Source organism: Marmota marmota, unplaced genomic scaffold (assembly GCF_001458135.2).
Source record: "Marmota marmota marmota unplaced genomic scaffold, marMar, whole genome shotgun sequence".
Classification (NCBI taxonomy): domain Eukaryota; kingdom Metazoa; phylum Chordata; class Mammalia; order Rodentia; family Sciuridae; genus Marmota; species Marmota marmota.
In genome coordinates, this window is record NW_026000026.1 from 25,591,462 (window position 1) to 25,616,823 (window position 25,362).

Here is a 25,362-nt window from a genome sequence, read left to right on the forward strand (position 1 = left end):
TGAATACAGAACTGTGAACAAGGGGTTACTTCCAGAGGATGGGAGTAGGTGAAGAAAGGAGACTTGCAGGTTTTATTTTATGTCTACTGGTGTGTTTCCAAGAGGCAGTACTACTTTTTTTTTTTTAATTTTTTTTTTAAAGAGAGAGAGAGAGAGAATTTTAATATTTATTTATTTATCGGCGGACACAACATCCTTGTTTGTATGTGGTGCTGAGGATCGAACCCGGGCCGCACGCATGCCAGGCGAGCGCGCTACCGCTTGAGCCACATCCCCAGCCCAGCAGTACTACTTTTGTAATATTTATTTAAAAAAAAAGAAAACCAAGCTGGTTGTGGTGGTGCACTCCTGTAATCCCAGCGGCTCAGGAGGCTGAGGCAGGAGGATTGCAAGCCTCAGCAAAAGCGAGGTGCTAATCAACTCAGTGATACCCTGTCTCTAAATAAAATACAGAATAGGGTTGGGGATGTGACTCAGTGGTCGAGTGCCCCTGAGTTCAATCCCTGGTACCAAAAAAGAGAAAACATTTTATGAAACACAACCTTGCTTCCAATGAGACTCCCTTAGCTCCCACATCACTCAGTTACTGAAGCACATGCCATCTGTGTTACAAGTACCTGTCCAGGTCTCCTTTCTATTAAAACATTGGAGCAATTGTAGTCTGTCCACCCCTCTGGCTCTACATAGTTACCACTCTGATGTGACTGTGCAGAGGAGATAATATAGAATGAAGCAAATGGGGTGGAAGGATCCCTTAAGTTAATCATTCTCAATAACACTTTTCCCAAAACTCTCAATTGAGGGCTGGATTTATTGTTACACCTGAAACAATCAAAATCAAAAAATGATTTTATATGAATAAAATATCAGATGGAAATACATGAATGACAGTGAATGGTTACAGGAGAACTGCAATTACAAGTAGAGAAAAAAAGTCAGGGTAGGATGGAACAGAAACAGGATCAAGAGATGGTTTCTCAAGGGAAGAAACGACAGAGGTGCCAGGAAAAAAGAAAGCTCTGAGAATCCCCCCCACCGCCCCCCGCCGCCCCCAAATATAAGGACTGAGGTAGAACCAGATTTCTCACAGTTCAAGGGATGGAGGAGCTGCGTTTGGGCTGATACCTGCATGCTCTCCTTAACTCCCTTCTCATTCTCCACATCCAGTCTGTTAGCAAAACTCAGCAGTTACAACCTCAAAATGCATCCAAGATCCAACCATTTCTGAAGAGCTTTCTACTGTCATGTGTAACTCATTAGAATAAAAAAAATAAAAGAAGAATCCAACCATTTCTTACCATCTTCACCGCTATCACCAGCTCTCACTCTCTCAGTTACAATCTCCCATGCTCCCCTCGCCACCCCAGTTCATTCTCACATAGCAGAATGGGAACACCTCTCACCAGACAAAAGGGCCCAGTTATTCCCTTACTCTCTCCCTCCCATTTAAAATGTAAGCTCCATGTAGGCAAGATCTTTGTTTTTGCTCATTGCTGTATTCAATGCCATGGTATATAGCACCCAATATTTGTTAAATGGACTAAGTAGTCATGCAACTGTATACTGCATACTTCTAGGAAATGAATCCAGGAATTGCATTTTGTACCAGTTTGTGGATATTCAGGTGGATGAGAGACCTGCAAATCACACTGTGAAAAACACTCTTGTTCAGTCACCCACTGCTGAATCTACAATGGCCTGCACAATAGGTTTACAAAAGTTCACTGAGAGAATAAAATGATGAATATAAAATAGGGCTAATATCACAAAGTGCTGAGGAACTGGTCTACACAGAACACTAATGTTTCTATATCTAATGGTGTGGAAGATAACTGACAGAGTAGATGCTCAAAAATAAATGAAATCTAAAAGAAAATGTATTATTTAACACAGACCCAAGCCAACTCTGTGAAAGCCACAAAAAAACATGGAAATGGAGAGATGGGGCTGGGTATGTGGCTCAGCGGTAGAGGAGGGCCTAACATGTGTGAGGCCCTGGGTTCTATCCCCAGCAGCGCGCACACACACAGAGAGTTCAAGGAACTGACATCTCTATTATAATAGTTTGTGAACAATAGTAACTCATATGTAATATAATTGCTCTCTTAGAGAGATTTTATACAAGTAACATTTTGGAGACACTAAGAAAGAAGGACCCTCCTTATCTGAGAAGGCCAAATGGTTAACAAAAAATTTCTAAAAGATTTTACTTGAGCTAAGTTTTAAAAGGAGGAATTTACAAGAGGAGAAGCAGCTCATTTAGGGAAAAAGGCACAGACTATGCAAAGGCATAACACACATGACTGGGTGACTACTGGGAGGGAGGTAGTAAAATGTGGAGGATATTCTGACATTAAGATAGAAAAAAGTTACAAAGCATTTTCCTTTAAGGACAGAGTCTATGTTCTTAAAAGTTCCTGGACCCACCTCTCCAATTACCCATTCCTCAGTAAGATTTGACCTCTAAAGGGACCTGACAGACTTAACATTAAATAACAAAATCAGGAAGGGTAGAACAAAACAGAATACGCTAGGCTAGGTCTTAAAATGCATGCGGCACCATTCCCTGTTATAATCAGCACTGATGAGAGAGACTGTGCCTATAGCAGCTCTGCTAGAAGCTTGCAAATGATGCCATGTGGTTCCCTATGAATCCATGTGTTGTTCTACCTGCTCACTGGTGCAGGACTCCTAAACTATAAATTCATTTTCATGCAGAGATGATGAAAAAAAATCTGATATAGATTATTCCTCATTTAAACCATGACTTAAACCCTATCTGAGGATTTAACTACTTTATTTTCTGATTAAAACACACACACACACACACACACACACACACACACATTTATATAAAAAGGAAGGGGATAAAGGGAAATAGAAATTGCACTGTGCTGACACAGACACCTAAAATCCTAGTCAGAGTTAAGTCCAATATTAAAGGTCAACTGATGGTTTAAAGGAAATAACTATAAGGAGTATGATGGAGACACAGATGAACCACGTCTCAGTGTTAGCCTCAAAAATGAATGAGAACAATTCTCAACAAAACTGGAGTCCACCGTTGTCAGGTATGCTCTGCTAGGCATGGGTAGGTAGGTCCATGCCTGGTGTGATATAAGGAGCAGCTCCTGTTGCCAAGCAGCATCTGCAGCTCACAGCAGAGTTCAGCAGTGGAATCGAGTGGAGAACTTAGGAGATACAGGCACTGTCAGAGGCTGGTCACTTGACTTTACCTCCACAGCCTGGTACTTGCGTATTGGATTTGCCTTGTGCACCTGCAGAGAAGAGAAAATAAGTTACCACTGAGAGAGATGTCAGAGAACTATGCTCACAGTTGTTTTGATTTTTCCTTTTAGAGAAAATGTTTGTACAGTCCTATAGATCCCAGTCATGAATTTAAAGGCACAGGGGGCAACACAGTAAAATGGAAAAGCGTATGAGCTTTGGAGCTTCTACAGGTCTTTCTTGGGTTCCCTTGCTTTCACTAACAATGTCAAATATATCTCCAGTATGATCTACAGGGTGTTATGGGGCTATAACTCAACTGCAACAGAAAAAAAGAGTCACAAATTAGAAATTTGCTATAATCTTAGGCTTACTTACTCATATTCACCAAAATGGACCAAAACAAAATACAAAAAGTAAAGAAAAAAACAATAATCAGAAAGGGCCACTGTAAAGGACATGGTCCCATCCATTCTTTTGGATATTCTACAATCAATCCTGATTCAAGCCAGATTAGCAGAGAGAGAACTGGCACTAACTGTGTTTAGAATGCAGTCTTCAACCTATTTTGAGAACTGCTGTAAGAAACAGTTCTGTAGTGGGGACAAACATAAGATGCAGGTACCAAGTATTGAAGAAAATCAAAGAAGTTGAGGGTGACTTTATGAGTGCATTGGGACTGAGAACTTGTTTTCTCATTCAATCAGCAAATAGTAATTTGGATGTCCCACAAGGCTATAGTCTCTTGAAGTTGTCCTTAGAGCCTTCCCGTGGGCATAGTCATCTATGGGTATCTATTTCAACAGTTAGACATGCACTTGGTTTGTTTTGGGGATACTGGATAGGGACTGTACCCAGGGCCTCACTCATGCCACAGTAAAGACACTGCAACTAAACTACACCACCAACGCTTTTTAAAAAAATCTTTGAGACAGACTCATTGAGTTGCCCAGGCTGGCCTTGAATTTGCAATCCTCTGCCTTAGCCTCCAGAGTAGCTGGAATTACAGAAATGTACCAATGAGTCTGGCTGACAATGGGATCCTTAAGATGAATTATGATTTTTTGGTGGGGGAGATAATGAATATCTAAATCATTATGCTAGTGCGATTACCTACACCATGAGGATTACTTAGACCAACAAACACTGTAACTCCAAAAAGTCTGAGCCAAATATTAAGAGGAAAGAAAAATATATAGTTGCTACACAGTTTCCACATCCTTCCCTAAGTATTCTGGTCTGATTGTAAAATGTATTGTTTCTTGTTAAGCACAGAATAATAAAATAAATTAAAAAGTAAACAAAAAAGAATCCTAGGAAATACATCACTGTGTATGACTATATCATATGATGTCTTCTTCATGAAGCTCCCTGGAAGAAACTCTGTCTAATTACTATATGAAGGATAAATGTTTTTGCTTTTTTTTAATAAATATACTTTTTAATATATTCAATATATTCAAGTATGTTGAATATATATTTTTTATAAATATATTTTTGAATGTATTTTTATATTTCAAAAAATTGGTTTTATATTAGTGTCATAACTAACAGGTTGGTTCCTAAAAAGGGCCAAAATTGTGGCTCATATTTAGACTACAATGTATACATCTTTTGCCTCATTCACACCTCAACCTCCTCCCCCCACCCTAAGTCTGGATGATTTCTCTTTTTTTTACTTGTCTTTGAGATAGCCTTGCAGGCCACTGTAGATCCTGTTTAGAACAAGGTGAGGTAAGGTAAAACAAAACAGAGACAACCTTGGGTTAGTCAGTACTCATGCCCAGTTACCAATTCTTTCCGTAGCCTGGCCAGCTCCTCCTTCCTCTGCTCTTCTTCCTGTTGCTTGGCCTCCTCCAGTTGCTGGATTTTCTGGGCTTCTACCTCAGCCATTCTCTTTTCCAGCTCCTGACGCTCCTTGGCTCTCTTCTCAGTGGCCAGCTGAAAAGGTTCCTGAACTAGAGAACCAGAAAGGCCCTCTGAGTACAGAAACAGAAAGAATATTGGTGCATAAGAAGTATTTGCATGAACCCAGCCCCCCAGGATTGAGCCAAGTAGCAGAGACTCTAAGGAAGCCCTGCTAAAAGAAAGGCAGAGTAAACCACTTATATAAAAGTCTTAGAATTTTAAGAGTTGTAAGAGCCCCTGGAAATCATCTAGTGTAAATGGAATAAAAACAAGACCCACAAGGGTGAAGTAAGCTCAAAACTATATAGTGATTTTAAGATGGTGGTAGAAGAATCCCAATTTTCTAACACACCACCTAGTGCTTAAGAAATCAAATATTCTGTACCTAAGGCTTGGCTTCACCTAGAACTCCAGAAGGACACCCTAGACTCCCTCTCTCATTTACTTGCTACTCTTTGGTAGAGAGGGCCTGTAACTTACTAAAAGGCCAGCGGTTTCTAACAAGGCTCATGTTATACCAATCTGTCCCCAGCACATTCTGAAACTCAACAAGGTACTAGATTCAATAGAGGCAAAAGACTGGGTCTAAGGGAAGAAAAACCACCACCCTCTAAAACCCAACACTCTGGGTGAACCAAGTATTGTCTGATACAACTGAGTCCCACTTCCCCCAGGAAATCTTATAATTCTGCCCCAAACCCCCAAAAGTTCATAGAACACTACCAGCAACTGATTTTTTCTCTTTCTTGGGAACAAAGGGCTCCTGGGAGGTGATGGTATTCGGACGAGCCTTGAAGCAAGCTGCTTCTTTCTGTTGTTTCAGTTCTTCCTCCAGCTATTAGGAATAAAGACTGTCAGACAGGCAAGTGCACAACTTCCATGACCAACACATTAACTCAAGATCTAGTGTTTCTGAACTGCTTTGGCATTCCAGATAGAAGATGATGTGATCTAACCTCTAGTTATCTTCTCCCACCACCCAGAATCTAGAGTCCACTCAGAGAACTAGAAAATATCTTTAAGATATTTTTAAGGCCTATTTTAACATCACAAAAACTCTAAAAAACTAGATATTATATGCCTTCCGATGTGATTCATTAGATACCATGCAATAGCACTATAAAACATTCTCCTGGTCTGGGGATGTGACTCAGCAGTAAAGCACATGCCTGGTATATATGTGCAAAGCCCCGATTCAATCCCTAGCACCACACACACACACACAAAAAAAAAAAAAAAAAAAAAAAAAAAAAACCACCACCAAAAAACAAACAAACCCTAACCAGAATTAATCAAGCCTCTAGATCTATAGGAAACAGAGGAATACTTTAAATGCAATATATGAGCAAAATCCAGATTGTGGAAAAATCTACACAATCTAGTTCACTCAACAAATAAAATACAAAGAGACAAGTTCACCGATTGAGACTTAGAGATTTATCAAACAAGGGCTGGAGATGTGGCTCAAGCGGTAGCGTGCTCGCCTAGCATGCACGGGGCACTGGGTTCAATCCTCAGCACCACATAAAAATAAAATAAAGATGTGTCCACAGAAAAACTAAAAAATAAATACTAAAAAAATTCTCTCTCTTTAAAAAAAAAAAAAAAGGAGGGAGATTTATCAAACAAATACGTAATGTGGACCTTATTTTGATCTTGATTTGAACAAGTCAACTGTTTCAATTATGAAAAATTTAAGGATATTTGATTACTGACTATTTGTCTCTATATAGGAATCACTGTTAATCTTTTTTGATATTATTGTGTTTGTTTTAAGTAAGTCTTTATTTTTTTGTGTGATGCTGAATATCAAATCCAGGGGTTTGCACATGTTAGGCAAATACCCTATACAAATAAAGTCACACCCTTAACCCAGTCTTTATATTTTAAATATAAGCTCAAGTATTTTTGATGAATAGAGATTCAGTTCAAAGTAATGTCGTGTAGGTAACGTATACAATGGAGGAGTAAATGGTAGAAGTACAGGTGAAATAAGATTTTCCATGTTTTAATCATTACAGAAGGTGTTAGGTTCATGAAAGTTTATTATATCATTATCACTTTACTTTTGTTAAGTATTTGAGAAACTTTAAAAAAAAAAATGATAGAAAATGCCCCACAAGACATCCTATGTCTTGGTCCTTAAGAAAGGGAGAGTTACTACTATTGCCAAAGCAGCAGTCCTTAGGTTTTCTACAAAACAATGCCAAAAGGTGGCCTGCACTCAGTCACAGAGCAATCAGATCTCTTGGGCTTCAAGAGGAGTGATTCCTACAAATAATGACTAGCCTAGAGCTCCTTTGGGGCAGAGTCCAGGATAAGTGATGGCATAAAAATACTGACGAACACAAAAATTTTTAAAAATGTTTTTCAACTGGGTAGAAATACATCCCAATTAAACAAGCCAATAACCAATCAATTGCTTTTAATTATTTTGTTATCTATAAAGAGCAAGTTTATCACACACCATGCTGAGAAAATAGCATATCATATTGAGAACTTTTTCTTGCATCCTGTTTCTTACCAAAGCAGTCAATAGAACAGAGTGAATACTTAATGAATGAGTCTAACAGATGGAGCTCTCAGACTCCTGACTCAAAAGAAGCCTGAGTTCTCACATTCCCAAGATGATCACTTAAAGCAGGGGTCAGAAAACTTCAGCCTAAAGGCCAAATCCAGCTTGCAAATGGTTTTGATCCAGCCCTTGAGCTAAGAATGTTTTTTACATTTTTCAAAGGATTGAAAACACAGGCACACAGTATGTGGTAGAGGCTCTTCTAACCCATAAAACCTAAAATAATTTCTATCTGGTCCTTTACGGAAAACGTGCTGAACCTTGATTTAGACAGAGTACACAGAAATAATCAAGTATGTTTTCCCAGATGATTTTCAGTATAGTTGGTCTGCCAGTCAAACCAACCAAACAGCCAACCAACCACCCATCAACCAACCAACATCTTGGCTGCTCTCCCCAGGCTCCCACCTGGTGCTTCCATATCTGTGCCTTAAGAGCACCTCTTTTGTCAGTCTCCAAGCAGAAAGGCTCAATCTGGGTCACGTTCTTCACCTTCTTTTCTGGCAGGCTAACGGTGTCAAAATGAGGCACAGGAAGTGCCTTAAACTTGGGCACCTAATGCAAAAGAAAACATAAAATTTAAGATGAAGACCTCTTCGGTTAGAAGGCAAGAGCTCCTCCAAAATATGTGGAAGAACCTGAAAAGTTTGGATGGCTAGCCAGTTTTCTAAACAGCACATGGTCTTTCAGAGAAGAGTAATGAACCCAAAAGGAAATCTAGGTTTTCCTCCCAATATTGCCAATAACTGGCAGTATGCTCCCAATAACTAGGAGGAAGTCATTTAACCTCCTTCTGCCAAAAGGATTACTTAAGGGGCTGGGATTGTGGCTCAGTGGTAGAGCGCTTGCCTAGCATGGGCAGGACCTGGGTTCGATCCTCAGCACCACATAAAAATAAAGGCATTATGTTATGTCCATCTACACCAAGAAATTAAAAAAAAAAAAAAGGATTACTTAAAATCATTTGCCCTGTTTTATTTCATAAAATTCTTAAGAGGGATCAAAGGAAAGTACTGATTTTACAGTTAAAAGTACTACATAAGAGGTTATATTTGAGGGCTCAAAGAAAAGCAGTATCCTACTTGCAGAAAAGGAAACACCTACCTCCCCTTTCTGCAGTTCTTTTATTTTCTTCTCCTTCTGCAACTGTCGTTCTTTGTCCCGAGAATCAAAGGAGAAAGGGCACATTTCCACAGTTCTTGCCTCTGGGATTTGGGGCTTAAAAGGCACCCCATAATGTGGCACAGGTTGAGCTCTTATCACTGCCTGTTCATCCTCTTCCTAAGAGAAACTGCAGTTTAGAAACAAGACTCCTCATTCTCTCCTACCTCCTCAGCATGCAGTCAGAAGATACTATAGGGGTAAGCCATTAATGAAGGCAAGTCCCTCAACCTTAGATGTTTTAGCTTCCTATTTCTTTCCTTTCCTGTCTTTCTTTTTTTTAAATCTGAAGTTTTTCACAGGAATGTTATAAAAATTAAATGAGGTCAGACAGTATGAATAAAATGAAGATAAGAAATACATTAACCAGGTATATACCTTAGCCTCTTCTTTGACCCAGCCTCCAGACTCCAATAAAACATGTGACTGGAGTTAATGTGACTGGGTTGCCAAACCCAGAATAGGACCAGTAAGTTGTTTGGGTTCAAGCTGGTAACATAAGATAACTGTGTATTTTAGTTTCAAATGAACTATAAAAAGGCTTATGCTTGAGATCTGCTATAAAATTACCCTAACTCTGGATATTTATAGATAAATGGGAGATGTAATAAGATACTAGTATGATCAATGACAGTTTATATATTACAATTTCATGAAACATCACTAAACAGTCACCTTTGTGACCCTTGGGTTAACAGAGATAGGACGAGGTGGATGTAACTGCAAGGCCAATGTGACTATTTAGTATGAATTTAAAAGTCCCTCACTGAATAATGACTATAACTCAGGCAAATAAAATGCAGAGGTTGGCAATTTTTGATCCACTTTACAAAGACTGACTGACTTCAAAACTATAGAAGCAGACAAGCCTCCAATACCTAATTCTTCCCCACAGTTTCCATAAACTGTAACCTATTATCAGTGACAGTCAGAAGATTCATACATTACCAACTACTTTACTCTTGGATGAGCAAAAAAGATGATCAAATGTTAATACCATATTTAAAGATAACTTCAGACAAAAGTGGTTGTGTTATATCTCTTTTAGAATTAAGAAATGGTAAGGCTTAGGGGCTGAGGTTGTGGTAGAGCGCTTGCCTTGCATGTGTGAGGCACTGGGTTCGATCCTCAGTACCTCATAAATAAACAAAATAAAGATCTATTAAAAAAAATGGTAAGGCTTAGATTGACTATGCAGAAGGAAAAAGAATCCCCCTACTCCCAGGGAATTACCTCTTCCTCTTTGGTGGGTATTCGAATTCTGTTTTTCAATGCAAAAGCTGGTGACTTGGGGACAGTGATTGGAAGTACCTTCTTTTCAGGAACACCCTGGAAGGAACACATAACTCAGTTAAACATCCTGCAACAACCTCCACTATGAAAGATTAAATCACTTTCTTAAAGAGAAGTTTATGTATCATGACAACAGATCTCTGCTCCTAGAACCTGTAGAAGTAAACACCGCCCCCAAAATCCACAGATGCTCAAATCCCGTATAAAAATGGTGTATATTTGCATAAAACTTATACTTTCCTGTACTGTTTTTCTCTAGTTACTTATAATACCTAATATAATGTAAATGCTATGGAAAGTTGTTAGTCTGAATTGTTTAGGGAATAATGACAAGAAAACAAGTCTGTACATGTTTAGTACAAATGTAATTTTCCCCCCAATATTTTCCAACCACATTTGGTTGAATCTGCATAGGAACAAGGAGAGATGACTATATCTACAAAACTTCACTGCACTTATTTGTTTAGATGTTCATCCGCCTCAGCTAGACTATAAGTGCTTTCAAAGGTAAGGACTATTTTATTCCATCAACCCCTAGCATCTAACACAGACCTTGGCAAGGATAAGGCATTCAGTAAATATTTGTTAAATGAATGCTCTAAGAATGAATGCATGAGAATTTGTATGTTGGACTCTATGAAGATACCTTGGGAGACTTCTCCTTAATCCCAACAATGCTGCACCTGCTCAAAACATGTTTGGAATGTCTTTCTTGGAGTGGTTTTGAAAGCCACTTTTTGGACCATGCCAGACAGTTAGTTGCTCAATCTTTTATCTTTCATTTAACAAAATTATTTCTGCCTCTATTATCTTGGGCTACTCAGAGGTTTTTATTTAAAAAAAAAAAAAAATTCTTTCTTATAGTTCTAAACACCTTTAGATTAGAACAGATTTATAAACCCTCTAGGTGACCACTGTGAAGGAATGCTCACTCTGTGAAGGAATACTCACTCTGCTATGAAATTTCTTATGTTTTCTAAAGAGTGCTATCACTAGCATAGTGAAATCCAGTTCAGCAGTCTTGTAATGAGAGTGGCAAGAATCCAAGAAATAATTTACATACAACAAAACCTGCTGTTACAATATCCAGCACAGGTGGACATGAGCACATCTTGACTGAATGCACCAAGGGCATGTGGAAGTAGAAAGAACAATGAGCCAGGCCCAGTTCTGCTTCCAGCCTATAAAACCAGGCACATCAGATAGCCTTCTAGGCCTGGAGAGGAGCAGGGCGAGGGGGTTCATAAAATAATTTAACTGAAATAAATATCCAAGGACTCCTTTAGTTCTAAAATAATCCCCCCTTTCCTGTTTCCTCCCTCTAATCCAACCAGTAGAGATCTACATTTTAAAAGAGGAGCAATGGAAATCTCTAATAGGTAGGCCATGACAGAGACATTATGAGTGAGATCAATCCTCACTAGTTGAGGGGAGGACATGGCTAAGAAAATCATCTTTGTAGCAACTATCCACCCACACCCCTTCTCTACTACAATAAAAACCAACTGGAGACTTGATTTGAAATAAAAGGAAATCAGACTTCCAGAAAAAAATGAAGATTTCTTGTTATTTTAAGTTTAAATCATAAGCTCCTTGAGGACTAGGATATTGCCATTTCCATTCCTTTGCACTTACAAGAAGACCTGGTAGTAACTGAACATATGTTGATTACTATTACTCTACGTATTTGTTTACATGTTAGTCCACTCTACCAGTCTGCGCAAGCTTTAAGAACAAGAAGGTCATGTCTTGGAATTCCCAGTATCTATGTCAGCTTGTACTGTACACATCTGGTTATCCTGTATTTGTAGGAGTTACTGATGGTCCTTGTTCTCAAGGGTTTCACACTTTAATGGAAAAAACACAATCAATAAGTAATAAATTAGCCAGGCTGGGTGACAGACATCTGTAATCCCAGCAACTTGGGTGGCTGAGGTAGGACGATCCCAAGTTCAAAGCCAGCCTCAGTAATTTAGCAAGGCCCTAAGCAATTTAGTGAGACCCTGTCTCAAAATAAAAAAGTAAAAAACAAAAAAAACGACTGGAACTTGGCTCAGTGGTTATGCGCCCCTTGGTTAAATCCCCAATACCAAAAAAAAAAGTCATAAAGTGAATATTTTCTAATTTTCACAAATGTTCTAAAGAAACCCAGCAGAATGTGGGGCTAAAGGCTACTAGGGGAACACACTCCCTCAATGGGAAGTTTGGGGAAGGTATCTCTTAAGAGGTGATGTGAGGTTAGAAGTGGGCAATGTAGGTGGACAGATGACACATTTAGGAAAAACAGCAAGGAAGGAGTTGGGGATGAACACTTGAAATGCAGGAAATGCCCCCAATTGCCCTGGAATAAGCTCTCAAGCCTGTCCCAAAGCAGTTAGGAAATTACTACAAAGCAACGTTATCCCAAGGAGTACACAAAGAAAGAAAAAACAAACAAACAAACAAAAAAACCCTGCTAGTCTCCCTAAGTCATCCCTTAAATATCTCTGCTAAAATTACTCACTGGCCTCACTGATACCACATGTACCTCAGGAGCCCCAGCCCCCCATTAGATACAGGCACCAAGTTCCCATTTCACACCCTCATGCGCAAGGCTTTCATCACTCTGCCTCTGCCCCAAGAGCCCTTTCTTCATCTCTGCCTCAGGCCCACTGCTGCTCAAGCCCATCTCTCATCAGTCCTGTTGTCCTCTTGCCACCTTCAACCACAAGTGGAAAGCACAAGAAGCAGTGTTAAGGACACATGGAAATAGGACTTCAGCACTAGGGGCACATGGATGGGGCATGACAGCAGCAGGCAGACATGCTGAATCAGTCTCTGAGAGACAGATTTCTTCAGTTCTGTTCTAAGTCCAAGACCAGAAGTTAAGAGAGTTAATCTCAATTCTGCCACCAGCTTTTTAAAATGTTTCTCTGGGTACAATGCCCTTTGAAAGCCTCCCTTTCTGAAAAAATGAAGAGGATAGAAGAAAATACATCTCCTTCTATGCTTTGATTCTCTAGAAACAAAGACTTGAAATGAAATTCCTTAAATTTTAGAAGGGAGAGCAACAAGCAGCAAGTGTCAAACCTGAAACCTGCATGTGCCAAAGTAAACAATGATAACAGTAAGTATTATAGAATAGAATAATATAGCATTTAAGGAAGTGATAGGCTTAAATCCTGGTACTGCTTATTAGACCCCTCTTACTGTTTTATCACTTTAAAAATAGAGATAAAAAGTCCACTTCTTAAAGCTATTATAAGAAATAAATAAGATAATCTACATTAAGCACTCGGGACAATATAAGCACTCAATAAAATGACAGCTATTACTATTAACACCTGACTGCTTACTGCAAGTCAGGCACACAGCTTGTCACCGCGGCTGCCTCTACACTGCATACAACAAATCAAAACTACAGGGCTGGGGCCCAGAAATCTGTTTCTGTAATAAGAGCCCCAGAGGGATTCTGAGAACCAGTTGAATTTGGTGAACATTTTCCTTCAGCACACATTAATTCAGTGCCACCTTATTGACTTACCTACTGCTTCACAGATCTGTTTATTCAGAATTCTCAAAAGACATAACCTGGAACAGTGCTACTCTCAGACTGCAATAAACATTTAATGAGCTTTAGTCACGCCTCCCCACTTACCACTCTGTCTTAGCTTCTCCAGAGCACAACAAACTTACAATAATTTCCTAATCAGAGTTTTCAAAAATGGATTTCAGGTACAACTGGTGATACAGACTGTAGGTAGGATGCAAACATTTTTGTTAAATAATCACATATGTCCTAAGAATTTTCTGTTTTAAAAGATATCATCAGGCTGGGGGTGTAGCTCAGTGGTACAGCACTTGCCTAGTATGTATGAGACTCTGGGTTTGATCCATAGCATGGTGGGGGAGGGGGTCTGAAAAACAAATAAAAGGTATCTTCCATTTTAAGACAAGAGGACTCTGGGGCCATACTATCTATCCTAGTTCTGCCACTGGCTAGTTATTTTATCTCTGCTTCCTCACTGCAAAATGGACTAACGCAAGTACCTACAGTATTCATCTCATAGGGTGATTGTGAGAAAATAAGTTATTATATAAAAGTAAAGAGCTTAGAAGGTCACCTTGCTAGAGCTATTTTTACTTATGTATTTATTGTTCTTGATCATAAACCATTTATTTATATCATGTCTATCTTTAAGAACCTAAAAGCACTTTATATAGTTTTTAATTAATATTAAAATCTAATTAAGGTGACAAATTAGATGCCTGTCTCTCCAAATTCGGTTGTGGAAATAAGGCACAGATATAAATTGATGTTTAGAAGCCCCACTTTCCAATTCACTAGGTGGGACTGCTGAAATTTAGGCCAAATCCTAGTTGGTATTTTGGGTCCAGGACAGCAAGGGCTTAGGGAGCCCAAATGATTTGGGAAGTCGGGGGAGGGGGAGCAGTGGGGCCTTTGATTTACAGGGAGAAGTGGCACATGTCTAAGTGCTAACTGGCTGCATAGTTCAGGCAAATCCTCCAAAATGGAAATGGGAGGGGCTACTTGGAAAGATGGCTCCCCCAGAACTTCTGTTTGTCTTATGCTTCTCTCAGGGAAAAACATGCAATCTTCTAGTGTTGTCCACATACATTCTATCAGCAGGGCGAACACCCTGGTTCTGGATAAACAGCCAATATTTTCAGCAACTATTCCAAAAAGGGTTAGGACCAACTACAAATCAATGTGAGGTGCAAAATGTAGTATTTCCCGAATTTCCTGTTTTTCCTGAGGAAAAAATTATATTTTTTTCATATGTAAAAACAAAGTAAAGAGCTTAGAATAAAATCCTGTTATATAGTAAGATTTATATTAAGTGTTAACTATTATTATGTTATTCAAGGGGAAAGGGGTAGGTTTTCCACTTATGTATTTGCTTAAAAGTTTCCTTTAAATTTACTTTAAAATGTTGGGGGCAGTGGCACATGCCTGTAATCCCAGCAACTTGGGAGGCTGAGGCAGGAGGATGGCAAGCAACTCAGCAAGACTGTCTCAAAATAAAAAAATAAAGGCGGGGGATGTAGCTCAGTTGTAAAGTACCCCGAGGTTCAACCTCCAGTACACAAATAAATAAATAAACATATACAAACACATACATATATACAAACATTGAAGCTACAAAGTGAATTGATTTTTAAAATATATAAAGCCAGTGTTGATACGCAAGGAACCAGGGTAAAGTAAAAACTGAGAACATGGCATGGGAATTAAAGAACAAAGCACACAGGAAAGGAAAGGCCAGGAGTTTGGAGGAGAAAAAGATGCCCCCCGCTCCCCCTGTACTGGGGATTAAACCCAGGGGCATTTACCACTGCAGCTTCATCCCCAGCCCCTATTTATTTATTTGTTTATTTGTTTGTTTAGAAATAAGGTCTATTAAATTTCTGAGGCTGACCTTAAAATTTAAATCCTCCTGCCTCAGAGTTGCTGGGATTACAGGTATACACCACCATGCCCAGCAAAAAAGATGCTATTAAAAGCAAGGTACCAGATGACTGTCATGAAAGATTTGAGGATACAGTTTCTCTTTTCTGGGTCTCAATTTTCTAGTGTATAAAACAAATATGTTGAGCCCTTCAGGCTTAAGGTCCTGAGGTGTGCAGTCAACCTACCTTTGTCCTGTCATATTCAGGACCTTGTTTTCTAAGAAGTTAATGACAAAGAATGCACAACTCTTAGTGACTAATCACTATATGTAAGAGTTTGGCCTATGGTGTATGAGTTCATAACAAAGAAGCGGGGAAGACACTATAAATAGAAAAGAAGTCTCACATTTAAAAAGCTTTCAACTAAAAGAGGATATGGGGGATAGAACCATTTGTAAGCATAAACATAATTCTTGTAAGCCCTGGAAAACATAATCTCAGGTTGTTTTTGACTTAGTGCTAAGAAAATAGAATAAACAAAATTAGGTACCCAATGAAAGGTATAATACTTGTAGTTTCACTGAAAACCATGGTGACTCTAAAGCAAGTAAGAGAGAACAGTCAGCTAGGAGTGACGGCATGTGCCCCGCCCCTAGTTCCACCCTCTCAGGAGGTTGAAGCAAGATCACTTGAGCCAGGAATTCAAGCCTGGCTTAAGCAACATAGTAAGACCCAGTCTCAAAAAAAAATAAATAATAGGATACATGTGGTTTATATGAAAATACTACACTATTCTATATAGGAGACTTTAGCATCTGCAGACCTGAGAATCTGTGGGGGTCCTGTAACCAATCCCCCATGGATACTGAGGGATGACTATATATGAGAAGGGCAGAGAGCAGTGCCTGGCATATAGCACAAGCATTAACTATCACGGCAAACATAGCATTCCCTGAGCCTTCTGAATGAAAAAATTCTCTCCTCTGAATTCCTATAGTACTTTAAACTGTCATCTCTCTGAACACTTCTGCATTTTATATCATTTAAGTGCATATCGCTTCCTTTACTGGACTTTAAGTACTAAGAGCAAATTCTACTTCTGCTGCGTCTCTTTAAATTCCCAGCTCCTAATACAATGTCCTGCTCTCAGTACCCACTAGTACATTTGTGAATGGTTAGATATTCAGCTACAGGCAGAACACTTCAGCCAGCACACAAAGCCTCAACTGTTCTTACCACAACATCTTCCAAGATCTTGGTAGGACAAGGTCTGGAATGAAATTCAAAGCATTCATCCTCTGATTTTTTCTTTGGCTCTCGCTCCTGGATTCTTTTCTCAATTTCCAAATCAAAGCCAACAGGCTGAGTGGGTGGTTTCACAGGTGGTTTCTTGGGCAATATAGGCCCACCTTCAAGAATTCTGGGATCTAGTTCACGTGCTTTGAATTTGTACCTGTGAGAGTTTAATGACAACCACAAATAAATAAACTACATAAACAACAAAGTGAAGCAAAAACAAAAAATAATCATCACTAAGATGACCAATCATACATGATAAAATTTCCATTCTCTCTCTAAAAGTCATTATCTTTACTTCTCAAGTATAGAACAATGAGACAGTCTCAACATTTCCACTTTTAAGATTGGACTTCTCTTCACAGAGGAGCTTCTCCTCCCTTAAAAAAGGCACAAATAGGAATAAAACAAATATATAGAAGATAAGTTCCAATGCTAACCTTATTAAGTTCCAGTTTGCTCCACTAATAATTGTAAAAATCTCTTAAGTAGCCACAAACAGGACATTTCTTAATTAGAATTGTAAGAAGCTCTCCCATTCCAACCTATGCATTAGATTTTTATCAGGACATCTGCATATTCCCACTTTCAGGACATTAATCATAGAGGCAGATACACAGCCTACAGAGCCTACAAAAGTTTCATGAAAAGAAAACAGCAACTATCACTCTTATAGAACAAAGAGAAAGCCAGGCGCAGTGGCGCAAGCCTGCAATCCCAGCAACTCAGGAGGGCAAAGCAGGAGGATCACAATTTAGTGAGATCCTCAGCAACTTAATGAGACGCTTTCTCAAAAATAAAAATGAATAGGGATGTAGTTAAGTGTTTGTAAAGCACCCCTGGGTTCAATCCCAAGTATTAAAAAAGTTTTTTGTTTTTTTCCTTAATTTTTTTAAGAACTGAGAGGAAAGCAGGCAGTCCTTGGAAGCGTTCCTCAGATACTGCCAGTGAGACTTACTGCTGCAGTTTCTCAAGCTCCTCAGCTTCCTGTTCCGCTGCACTTTTGCAGGTAACAGGCCTTGCCCGGTATTTGGTTTGTAGTAAGGGAGTTTGTGGGTCTCTGGACATCTTGGTCACAGATGATTTGGAGGGTAACACACCTATAAAGCAAGATTAGATATTCACTCGTTTCCTAAGATCTACTGTACCTACAAGTGCTGACTCAACTAGGAAGCCCAAAGATGAATAAAATCAGAGTGGCTAACCCTCCCCACTCAGCTCTGCTCTGTCAGACTATTTAACAAATACTCCCTTCTTACTATCACTATTTATTGAGGGGTAGCCTTTTGGTAAATTAAATTCCTGTCATCTTCTAAATCTAATATCCATTCAAATCTGATGGGTTTATTGGCAATCCACCAGGCTGCATTTTCTATTTCTGTCATTGACAATTAAGATTTCTTTAATCTAGCTTTAAAAATTAGACCTTTACAAAGCTCAAGAAATGAATCTCAATTTTATAAATTTCCCAAAACCATATATCAAAGCATCAGTAAAAAAAGAAGTGGAAAAAAAAAAAAAAAAAAAAACTATGTCAAAGCATAACTACTAAGACAATCACCACCACTCATAGAAAATACTAATTTACCTGGCCAGAGACAATGCTGGCAATTCTCATAATTATTTAGAATGAGTCCTCTAATTTAGTTCTTATCACATAACAGGAGAAAATCAAAACCAAATCTATTTATTTTGGAAATAAGTCATGCTTCAATTATATATACAAGGGGGCCAGGGTTGTGGCTCAGTGGTAGAGCACTTGCCTAGCATGCATGAAGCACTGGGTTAAATAAAATAAAGGTCTTGTGCCCATCTACAACTTAAAAAAAAAAATTAAATACATATATTTTTCTAATTTATTTTTTAGTACAAGCATAATTATATCTGTATAAAGTAAAATGTGTATAAAATAGATTTTTGTTTCCATTTGCCACAACTAGAATTTTAAGAACAGGACATATCAGATTAAATCTTACAGTCATATATTATTTGAGAAGCCAAGTTTTATATTTAAATTTCCATGAGGATTAAAAAAAATGATATTTTGCTGGGCGCAGTGGCATATGCCTATAACCCTACTCAGGAAACTGAGGCAAGAGGATCCCAATTTATTTTTTTTATGGGAAGGGAGGTACTGGGGATTGAACTGAGGAGCACTTAACAACTGAGCCACATCCCCAATCCTACTCTGTATTTTATTTACAGACAGGGTCTCACTGAGTTGCTTTGCACCTCGCCGTTTCTGAAGCTGGTTTTGAAGTCGCTATCCTCCTGCCTCAGCCTCTCTCCACTGGGATTATAGGGGTGTGCCACCATGACAAGCGAGGATCTCAATTTCAAGGCTAGCCATGGCAACTTAATGAGACCCTGTCTCAAAACAAACAACAAAAAAAGGCTGGGTATATAACTTTGCGATAGAGCACTTGCCCAGCATAAGCAAGGATACATCCTCAGTAACAAACCCCCCAAAATCTTTTTTCATTATTCCTATAATATAAAATCTGACAAAATGAAAACATTAAGAAATGCTGTATGGTAAGGCACAGTGGAGCATGCCTGTAATCCCAGCAATTTGGGAGGGTGAGGCAGGAAGACTGCAAGTTCAAAGCCAGCCTTAGCAATTTAGCAAGGCCCTAAGCAATTTAGCAAGACCTTGTCTCAAAATAAAAAATAAAAAGACACAGGAATGTAGCTCAGGGGTAAGGTGCTCCTGGGTTCAATCTCAAGTACCTCCTTAAAGAAAGAAAAGAAACACTGTATGTACATAGCCAGATGTACAGACACATGCCTGTAATATCCAAGCAGCTCAGGAGGTTGAGGCAAGAGGATCACAAGTTCAAAGCCAGCCTCAGCAACTTAATGAGACCCTGTCTCAAATAAATAAACTGGGGATGTGGCTCTGAGGATAAGTACCCTTTGGGTTGAATCCCTGGTACCAAAGAAGAAATGCTATATTTTATAAAGGAACTTTTGTGGTTACCTAATACAGTGCTAAACAATGCCTATGCAAGGATATAAAAATTTTAGAGAGCTCAAAAACAAAATGATCACATTCTGTTTTATCTAGAACACTAGCCCTAGTCTCTCATTGACAACTATTTTATAATACCTCCACTCTTCAGGCTTAGTTTAGAAATTATTTTCATAAAGATAGAAACTATTAGATTAGAACCCATTCATCAGTTCACCGTCAAACCCAGAAACCCACCAGCATTTGAACTCACACTATTCACTCTTCATCCTCCTTTTAAAGAACAATCACTCCACCTATGTGAAGAATTCTAGGAGAAGGCTCCAGCCAGTTTTATTAGTAGAAAACTTACTAAAATCTTCCTTCTTGCTCCTCAAATGATATCTGTTAGGAGTTCGTTTATGGAAGGCTTCAACTTGCTGTGCAAGGGGCACATATGTAGAAGCTGCTTCATCAAATGTTCTCTTCTTTCCTTGGGAGAGGTTAAAAGGCTTTGTAATGGTACATCCCTTAAGCACATGAGCCTATGAAAAGAAAAGTTGTTCCACAAACAAAATGTTATAATAAAAGAGCACAGATCTACTATAAGGCATATATTCTGCACAAATAATAAAAGTATAAGCCTGGCATGGTGGTGAACACCTGAAATCTCAGCAAACTCAGGAGGCTGAGGTAAGAAGGTTCCAAGTTTGAGGTGAACCTCGGCAACTTAGCAAGAACCTGTCTCAAAACAAAAGGGCTAGGAAGGTAGCTCAGTATAAAGTGCCCCTGGGTTCGATCCCCAGAACTGCAAGAATGAATGAATAAATAAACTGTGTAATACCATTGAGCTACATTCCCAGCTCCCTTTTTGTTTTTTGGCTTTTTAAATTCGGGACAGGGTCTTACTAAGTTATGGAAGCTGGCCTTAAAACTGCAATCCTTCTCCTTAGTCTCCCAAGTAGCTGGCATTACACCCATGCACCACTGCACTAATCTCCCATTATTTTTTTTTTTTAATTTTTTTAATATTTATTTATTTTTTTAGTTCTCGGTGGACACAACATCTTTGTTTGTATGTGGTGCTGAGGATCGAACCCGGGCCGCACGCATGCCAGGCGAGCGCGCTACCGCTTGAGCCACATCCCCAGCCCGATGTTCTCTATTCTTAATGTTATCTCTGTTTTACTCTGCTTCTCACTTAGGGCAACCTGTGAAGAAATCAGTGAGCCAAGTAACTAAATCAGTTGACTTCCACTTCCGCACAGATGAGCGAATNCCATTATTAAAAAAAAAAAAAAAATCTAGCATTTAAAAAATTATTATTATTATTATTATTATTATTATTATTATTATTATTGTGCAACAGTACTTAGTTTTCCCAAGCATGTGAGTATTTTGAATTAATCAAGACCAAACTTTCTTAGAATTCAATGGGGGAAAAAATGCTGCAAAGGCATCCTACCCAAACCCTTTAAAGTCAATTGACCAGGCTGTGGGTCTGCATCAGGTCAAGCAGATGACTGATGAAAAAGCCTACTCCTTAAATCATTAATTTTAATAAAACTAGTCTCTGACAGGAAGAAAAAATTAAGGATATATCTTAAAAGGAACACAAATTCAGGGTTTAAGACTGCAAAAGACTGGTCTGGGGCTGTAGCGCTTGCCTAGCATGTGTGAGGCACTGAATTTGATCCTCAGCACCACATAAAAATAAACAAATAAAGGCATTCTGTCCATCTACAACTACAAAAAAAAAAACTGACCGACTTTAAAAACTGATGATGCTCTGGAGTTGTGGCTCAGTGGTAGAGCACTTGCCTGGCATGTGTGAGGCCGTGGGTTCAATCCTCAGCACCGCATATAAATAAAATATTAAAATATCCATTTACAACTAAAAAATATTAAAAAAACAACAACAACAACAAAAAAAAAAAACTGATAATGCCAGGGGCTGGGGTTATAGCTCAGTGGTAGAGCGCTTGCCTTGCACTTGTGAGGTACTGGGTACGATCCTCAGCACCACATAAAAAAATAAATAAATACGGCTGGGTCTGTGGTTCAGTGGTAGAGCGCTTGCCTAGCATGTGTGATGCCCTGGGTTTGATTCTCAGCACCATATACAAATAAATAAATAAAGGCCCATCAATAACTAATAAAAATATTTAAAATAAATAACTAAAGATATTGTGTCCATCTTTAAAAAAAAGAGATAATTAATAATGATGATGCCAACTACAAATGAGACTAGATTAGTTCTAGAATTTTTTGAATTATTATTATTTAACAAATATTTAATAAATAATTTTAATAAATAATAAATAATTTTATTTAATAGAATTTGAGTGATCTGCCCCAACCTCATTTTTTCCCGTAACCTCTCTTATATTTTGTATAAAATTTTGCAAACGTAAGAGTCTGTCAAGAATTTTATGACAGTAAAAATGCCTATACCTTCAGTTTCTCAAACTGAATGTGCTTTATGCATCTTCTCAATTAAATTTTCAGAGCAACTTAGTAAGATAGTTTCCAGGAAGGAATGATTTATCCAAGGCCACACAGTTTACAAAAGATTTACTTAAATTCAAAATATATAATTCTCTGAATTGTACTACTGTAAAAAGTGACCACAAATGCTACACTTGAAGTCTGAACTGAATTAGTTTATCAACATACAGGAGATGAAGGATGCTTTCGAAGTTCAGATACAAAGTTTACTTCCTTATACTCCTCCTGGTTCTTAGGGTGCTGTTTGATTCGCTCATCTGTGCGGAAGTGGAAGTCAACTGATTTAGTTACTTGGCTCACTGATTTCTTCACAGGTTGCCCTAAGTGAGAAGCAGAGTAAAACAGAGATAACATTAAGAATAGAGAACATCGGGCTGGGGATGTGGCTCAAGCAGTAGCGCGCACGCCTGGCATGCGTGCGGCCCGGGTTCCATCCTCAGCACCACATACAAAGATGTTGTGTCCACCAAAAAAAATAAAAAATAAAAAATAAATAAATATTAAAATTCTCTCTCTCTCTCTTTTAAAAAGAAAAAGAATAGAGAACATCAGTTGAGTGCAGTAGCTCCTGCTTATAATCCCAGCAACTCAGGAGACTGAGGCAAGAGAATCACAAAGCTGAGGACAGCCTTGGCAACTCAGCAAGAAACTGTCTCAAAATAAAAAATAAAAAGGGACTGGAGATATAGTTCAGTAGTAAAGCACTGCTGGGCTCGATCCCCATTACCCACCTCCCCTAACACAAAAAGAATAGAGAACATCATTAAATCCTCTTTTACTCTAACCCTTTTGGTATTCCTATTACCATGGATCTAACTGTTTACTATCTACATGTAACCTGGAACTGAAAACAGTCCTCAGGGACACTAACACATGTCATGTTTATTAAGTCCTACTGGGTTTCAAGCCCTTTGGTCAGATACAAGCAAAGGGAAGAATCCCATTTCCTAGGTATAATCATTACTCTGGAGAAAAAATTACTAGAATACTTTTGATAGGAAAAGCTATGGACTGATCTTTTTTGTGTGTGGGGTGCTAGAGACTGAACCTAGAACCCCACATATGCTAGTCAAGTGCTCTGCTACTAAGCTACACTATCACTCCCTATACAATGACTTTAAACGCAAACTTAGCATCCCTAAGAAGTAAACCTTATAAACTCCATGGGTGCTTTTTCAACCCAGTAAGCCGACTCTTTAGTTTTGACTTAATAAATCTATGTCAAAATAAAGCAAAACTGTAACCTTTTCCCTCAGTTATACTTTTCCTCCACAGCTACAAGTGAAGTTGACTCAGCTCTTTTTGCCTTTACGATAAAAGGAAGAAACAACAAACTGGCCTGTATAGTTATTTTGCCTTTTGTCTCAATCCTAGTTCCTACTTTTTCTAATACAAAGAGGAGGACTAGCACACCTAAGGAAGGGCCAATGCAGATAAAATGTTTTAGGGAATAATCATTGGGATATAAATGGAATTCATGTCCAGTCTTTTAATACACCCAGCCTTTAGTGATGACTACCAAGAAAGCCTTTTTTTGCTTTAGAGACCTCAGAAAACCCTCAGATTATAAAAAGCACCCCTCAAAAATTAGTCTCAACCAGAGCCAAGCTGACCTGCTCCTGCAAGAGCAAGTTTCTTGTATTCTTCATTCTTTTTCCGCATCTCCACCACTTCCTGCTGCATTTTCATTCTCTTCTCCAACTCTTGCTCCTCAGTACTTTTTAAAACCTTCTGCCTAAAGGGAAATCATTAAAAGAGATGAGAGGAGAAAGAGGCCCAATGATTCACAAGAACTTAAAGGTATTATATAGACTGTTTTTAATCTATGATAAGTAAGTATCAAAATCCAAAAATATTATCTAATAAGCAGATATTGGCTTAATTAGATAACACTATAAAAAATATGCATACTTTTTCGGAAAAAATATAGCTAAAACAGACTATAAAAGATACTACAAAAGACTCACAAATCTGTGCAATGATTAGCTTTTATGCCATATAAAAAATTAAATTTAAAAATCCAGGGACGAGGTTGTGGCTCAGTGGTAGAGCGCTTGCCTAGCATGCATGAGGTACTGGGTTCGATCCCGGGTACCACATTAGAAAATATATAAATAAATAAATTAAATTAAATAAAGGTAGTGTGTCCATCTACAACTAAAAAAAAAAAAAAAATTAAAAAAAAAAAATCCAGTAGAACAGTGAGGCTGTAGAGCATTTTGCATAGCACATATGAGGCACGGGTTTGAACCTCAGTACCACATAAAAATAAATAAAATAGGGCTGGGGATATGGCTCAAGTGGTAGCGCGCTCGCCTGGCATGCGTGCAGCCCGGTTTCGATCCTCAGCACCACATACAAACAAAGATGTTGTGTCCGCCGAAAACTAAAAAATAAATATTAAAAAAAATAATAAAATAAAATAAAGGTATTATGTCCATCTACAACTAAAAAAAAAAAAACAAAAACAAAAAACAGTAGAATGGGAAAAAAAGAGGACTGGGGATGTAGCTCAGAGGTATAGTGCTTGCCTAGTATCTGCAAGATCTTGGGCTTGATTCCTAATACTGAAGAAAAAAAACAAGAATAGGGAAAATATTTACCAACAAATATAACAAAGAATATGTAAGTGTAATAGAGAAGACAGAAGTAAAGTCAACCGGGGTTCAAATCTCAACCCTGTCATTTCATTTCTTACCTATATGAATTAAAAAAAAACTATTTAGCCAGGTGCAGTGCCACATGCCTATAATCCCAGAGACTCAGGAGGCTGAGACAGTAGGATTAAAAGTCTAAGGCCAGGGGCTGGGGTTGTAGCTCAGTGGTAGAGCGCTTGCCTTGTACATTTAGCATCACATAAAAATAAATAAATCAAACAAAGTTATTGTGTCCAACTACAACTAAGAAAAAATTTTTTAAAAAAGAAAGTCTGAGGCCAGCATGGGCAACTTAGTGAGACTCTGTCTAAAAATAAAAAAATTAAAAGGACTAGGACTGGAAAATCGTGGTAGAGAGTGTCCCTGGGTTCAATTCCCAATAAAAGGAAGTAAGG

At 38.4% G+C, this 25,362-nt stretch overlaps 1 protein-coding gene across 7 annotated transcripts in view; it reads right to left on the reverse strand.

Moving 5' to 3' along the window:
• Positions 1–791: 791 nt before the first annotated feature.
• Tpx2 (TPX2 microtubule nucleation factor) overlaps positions 792–25,362 on the reverse strand; it is a 51,688-nt gene continuing 27,117 nt past the window's right edge. For 6 of the 7 annotated variants that reach the window (XM_048811133.1, XM_048811130.1, XM_015481858.2 and 3 more), the window contains 11 exons: positions 23,924–24,045; positions 22,479–22,630; positions 20,176–20,347; positions 17,811–17,952; positions 16,793–17,009; positions 10,106–10,201; positions 8,816–8,992; positions 8,120–8,266; positions 5,860–5,971; positions 5,020–5,207; positions 792–3,278 (listed from right to left, as the gene is read on the reverse strand). In XM_048811133.1, coding sequence (XP_048667090.1) covers positions 3,168–3,278; positions 5,020–5,207; positions 5,860–5,971; positions 8,120–8,266; positions 8,816–8,992; positions 10,106–10,201; positions 16,793–17,009; positions 17,811–17,952; positions 20,176–20,347; positions 22,479–22,630; positions 23,924–24,045 — 1,636 coding nt within the window. In that variant the 3' untranslated portion in view covers positions 792–3,167. The remainder of the gene's footprint in view (positions 3,279–5,019; positions 5,208–5,859; positions 5,972–8,119; positions 8,267–8,815; positions 8,993–10,105; positions 10,202–16,792; positions 17,010–17,810; positions 17,953–20,175; positions 20,348–22,478; positions 22,631–23,923; positions 24,046–25,362) is intronic. The other variant, XM_048811132.1, reaches the window with a different exon arrangement.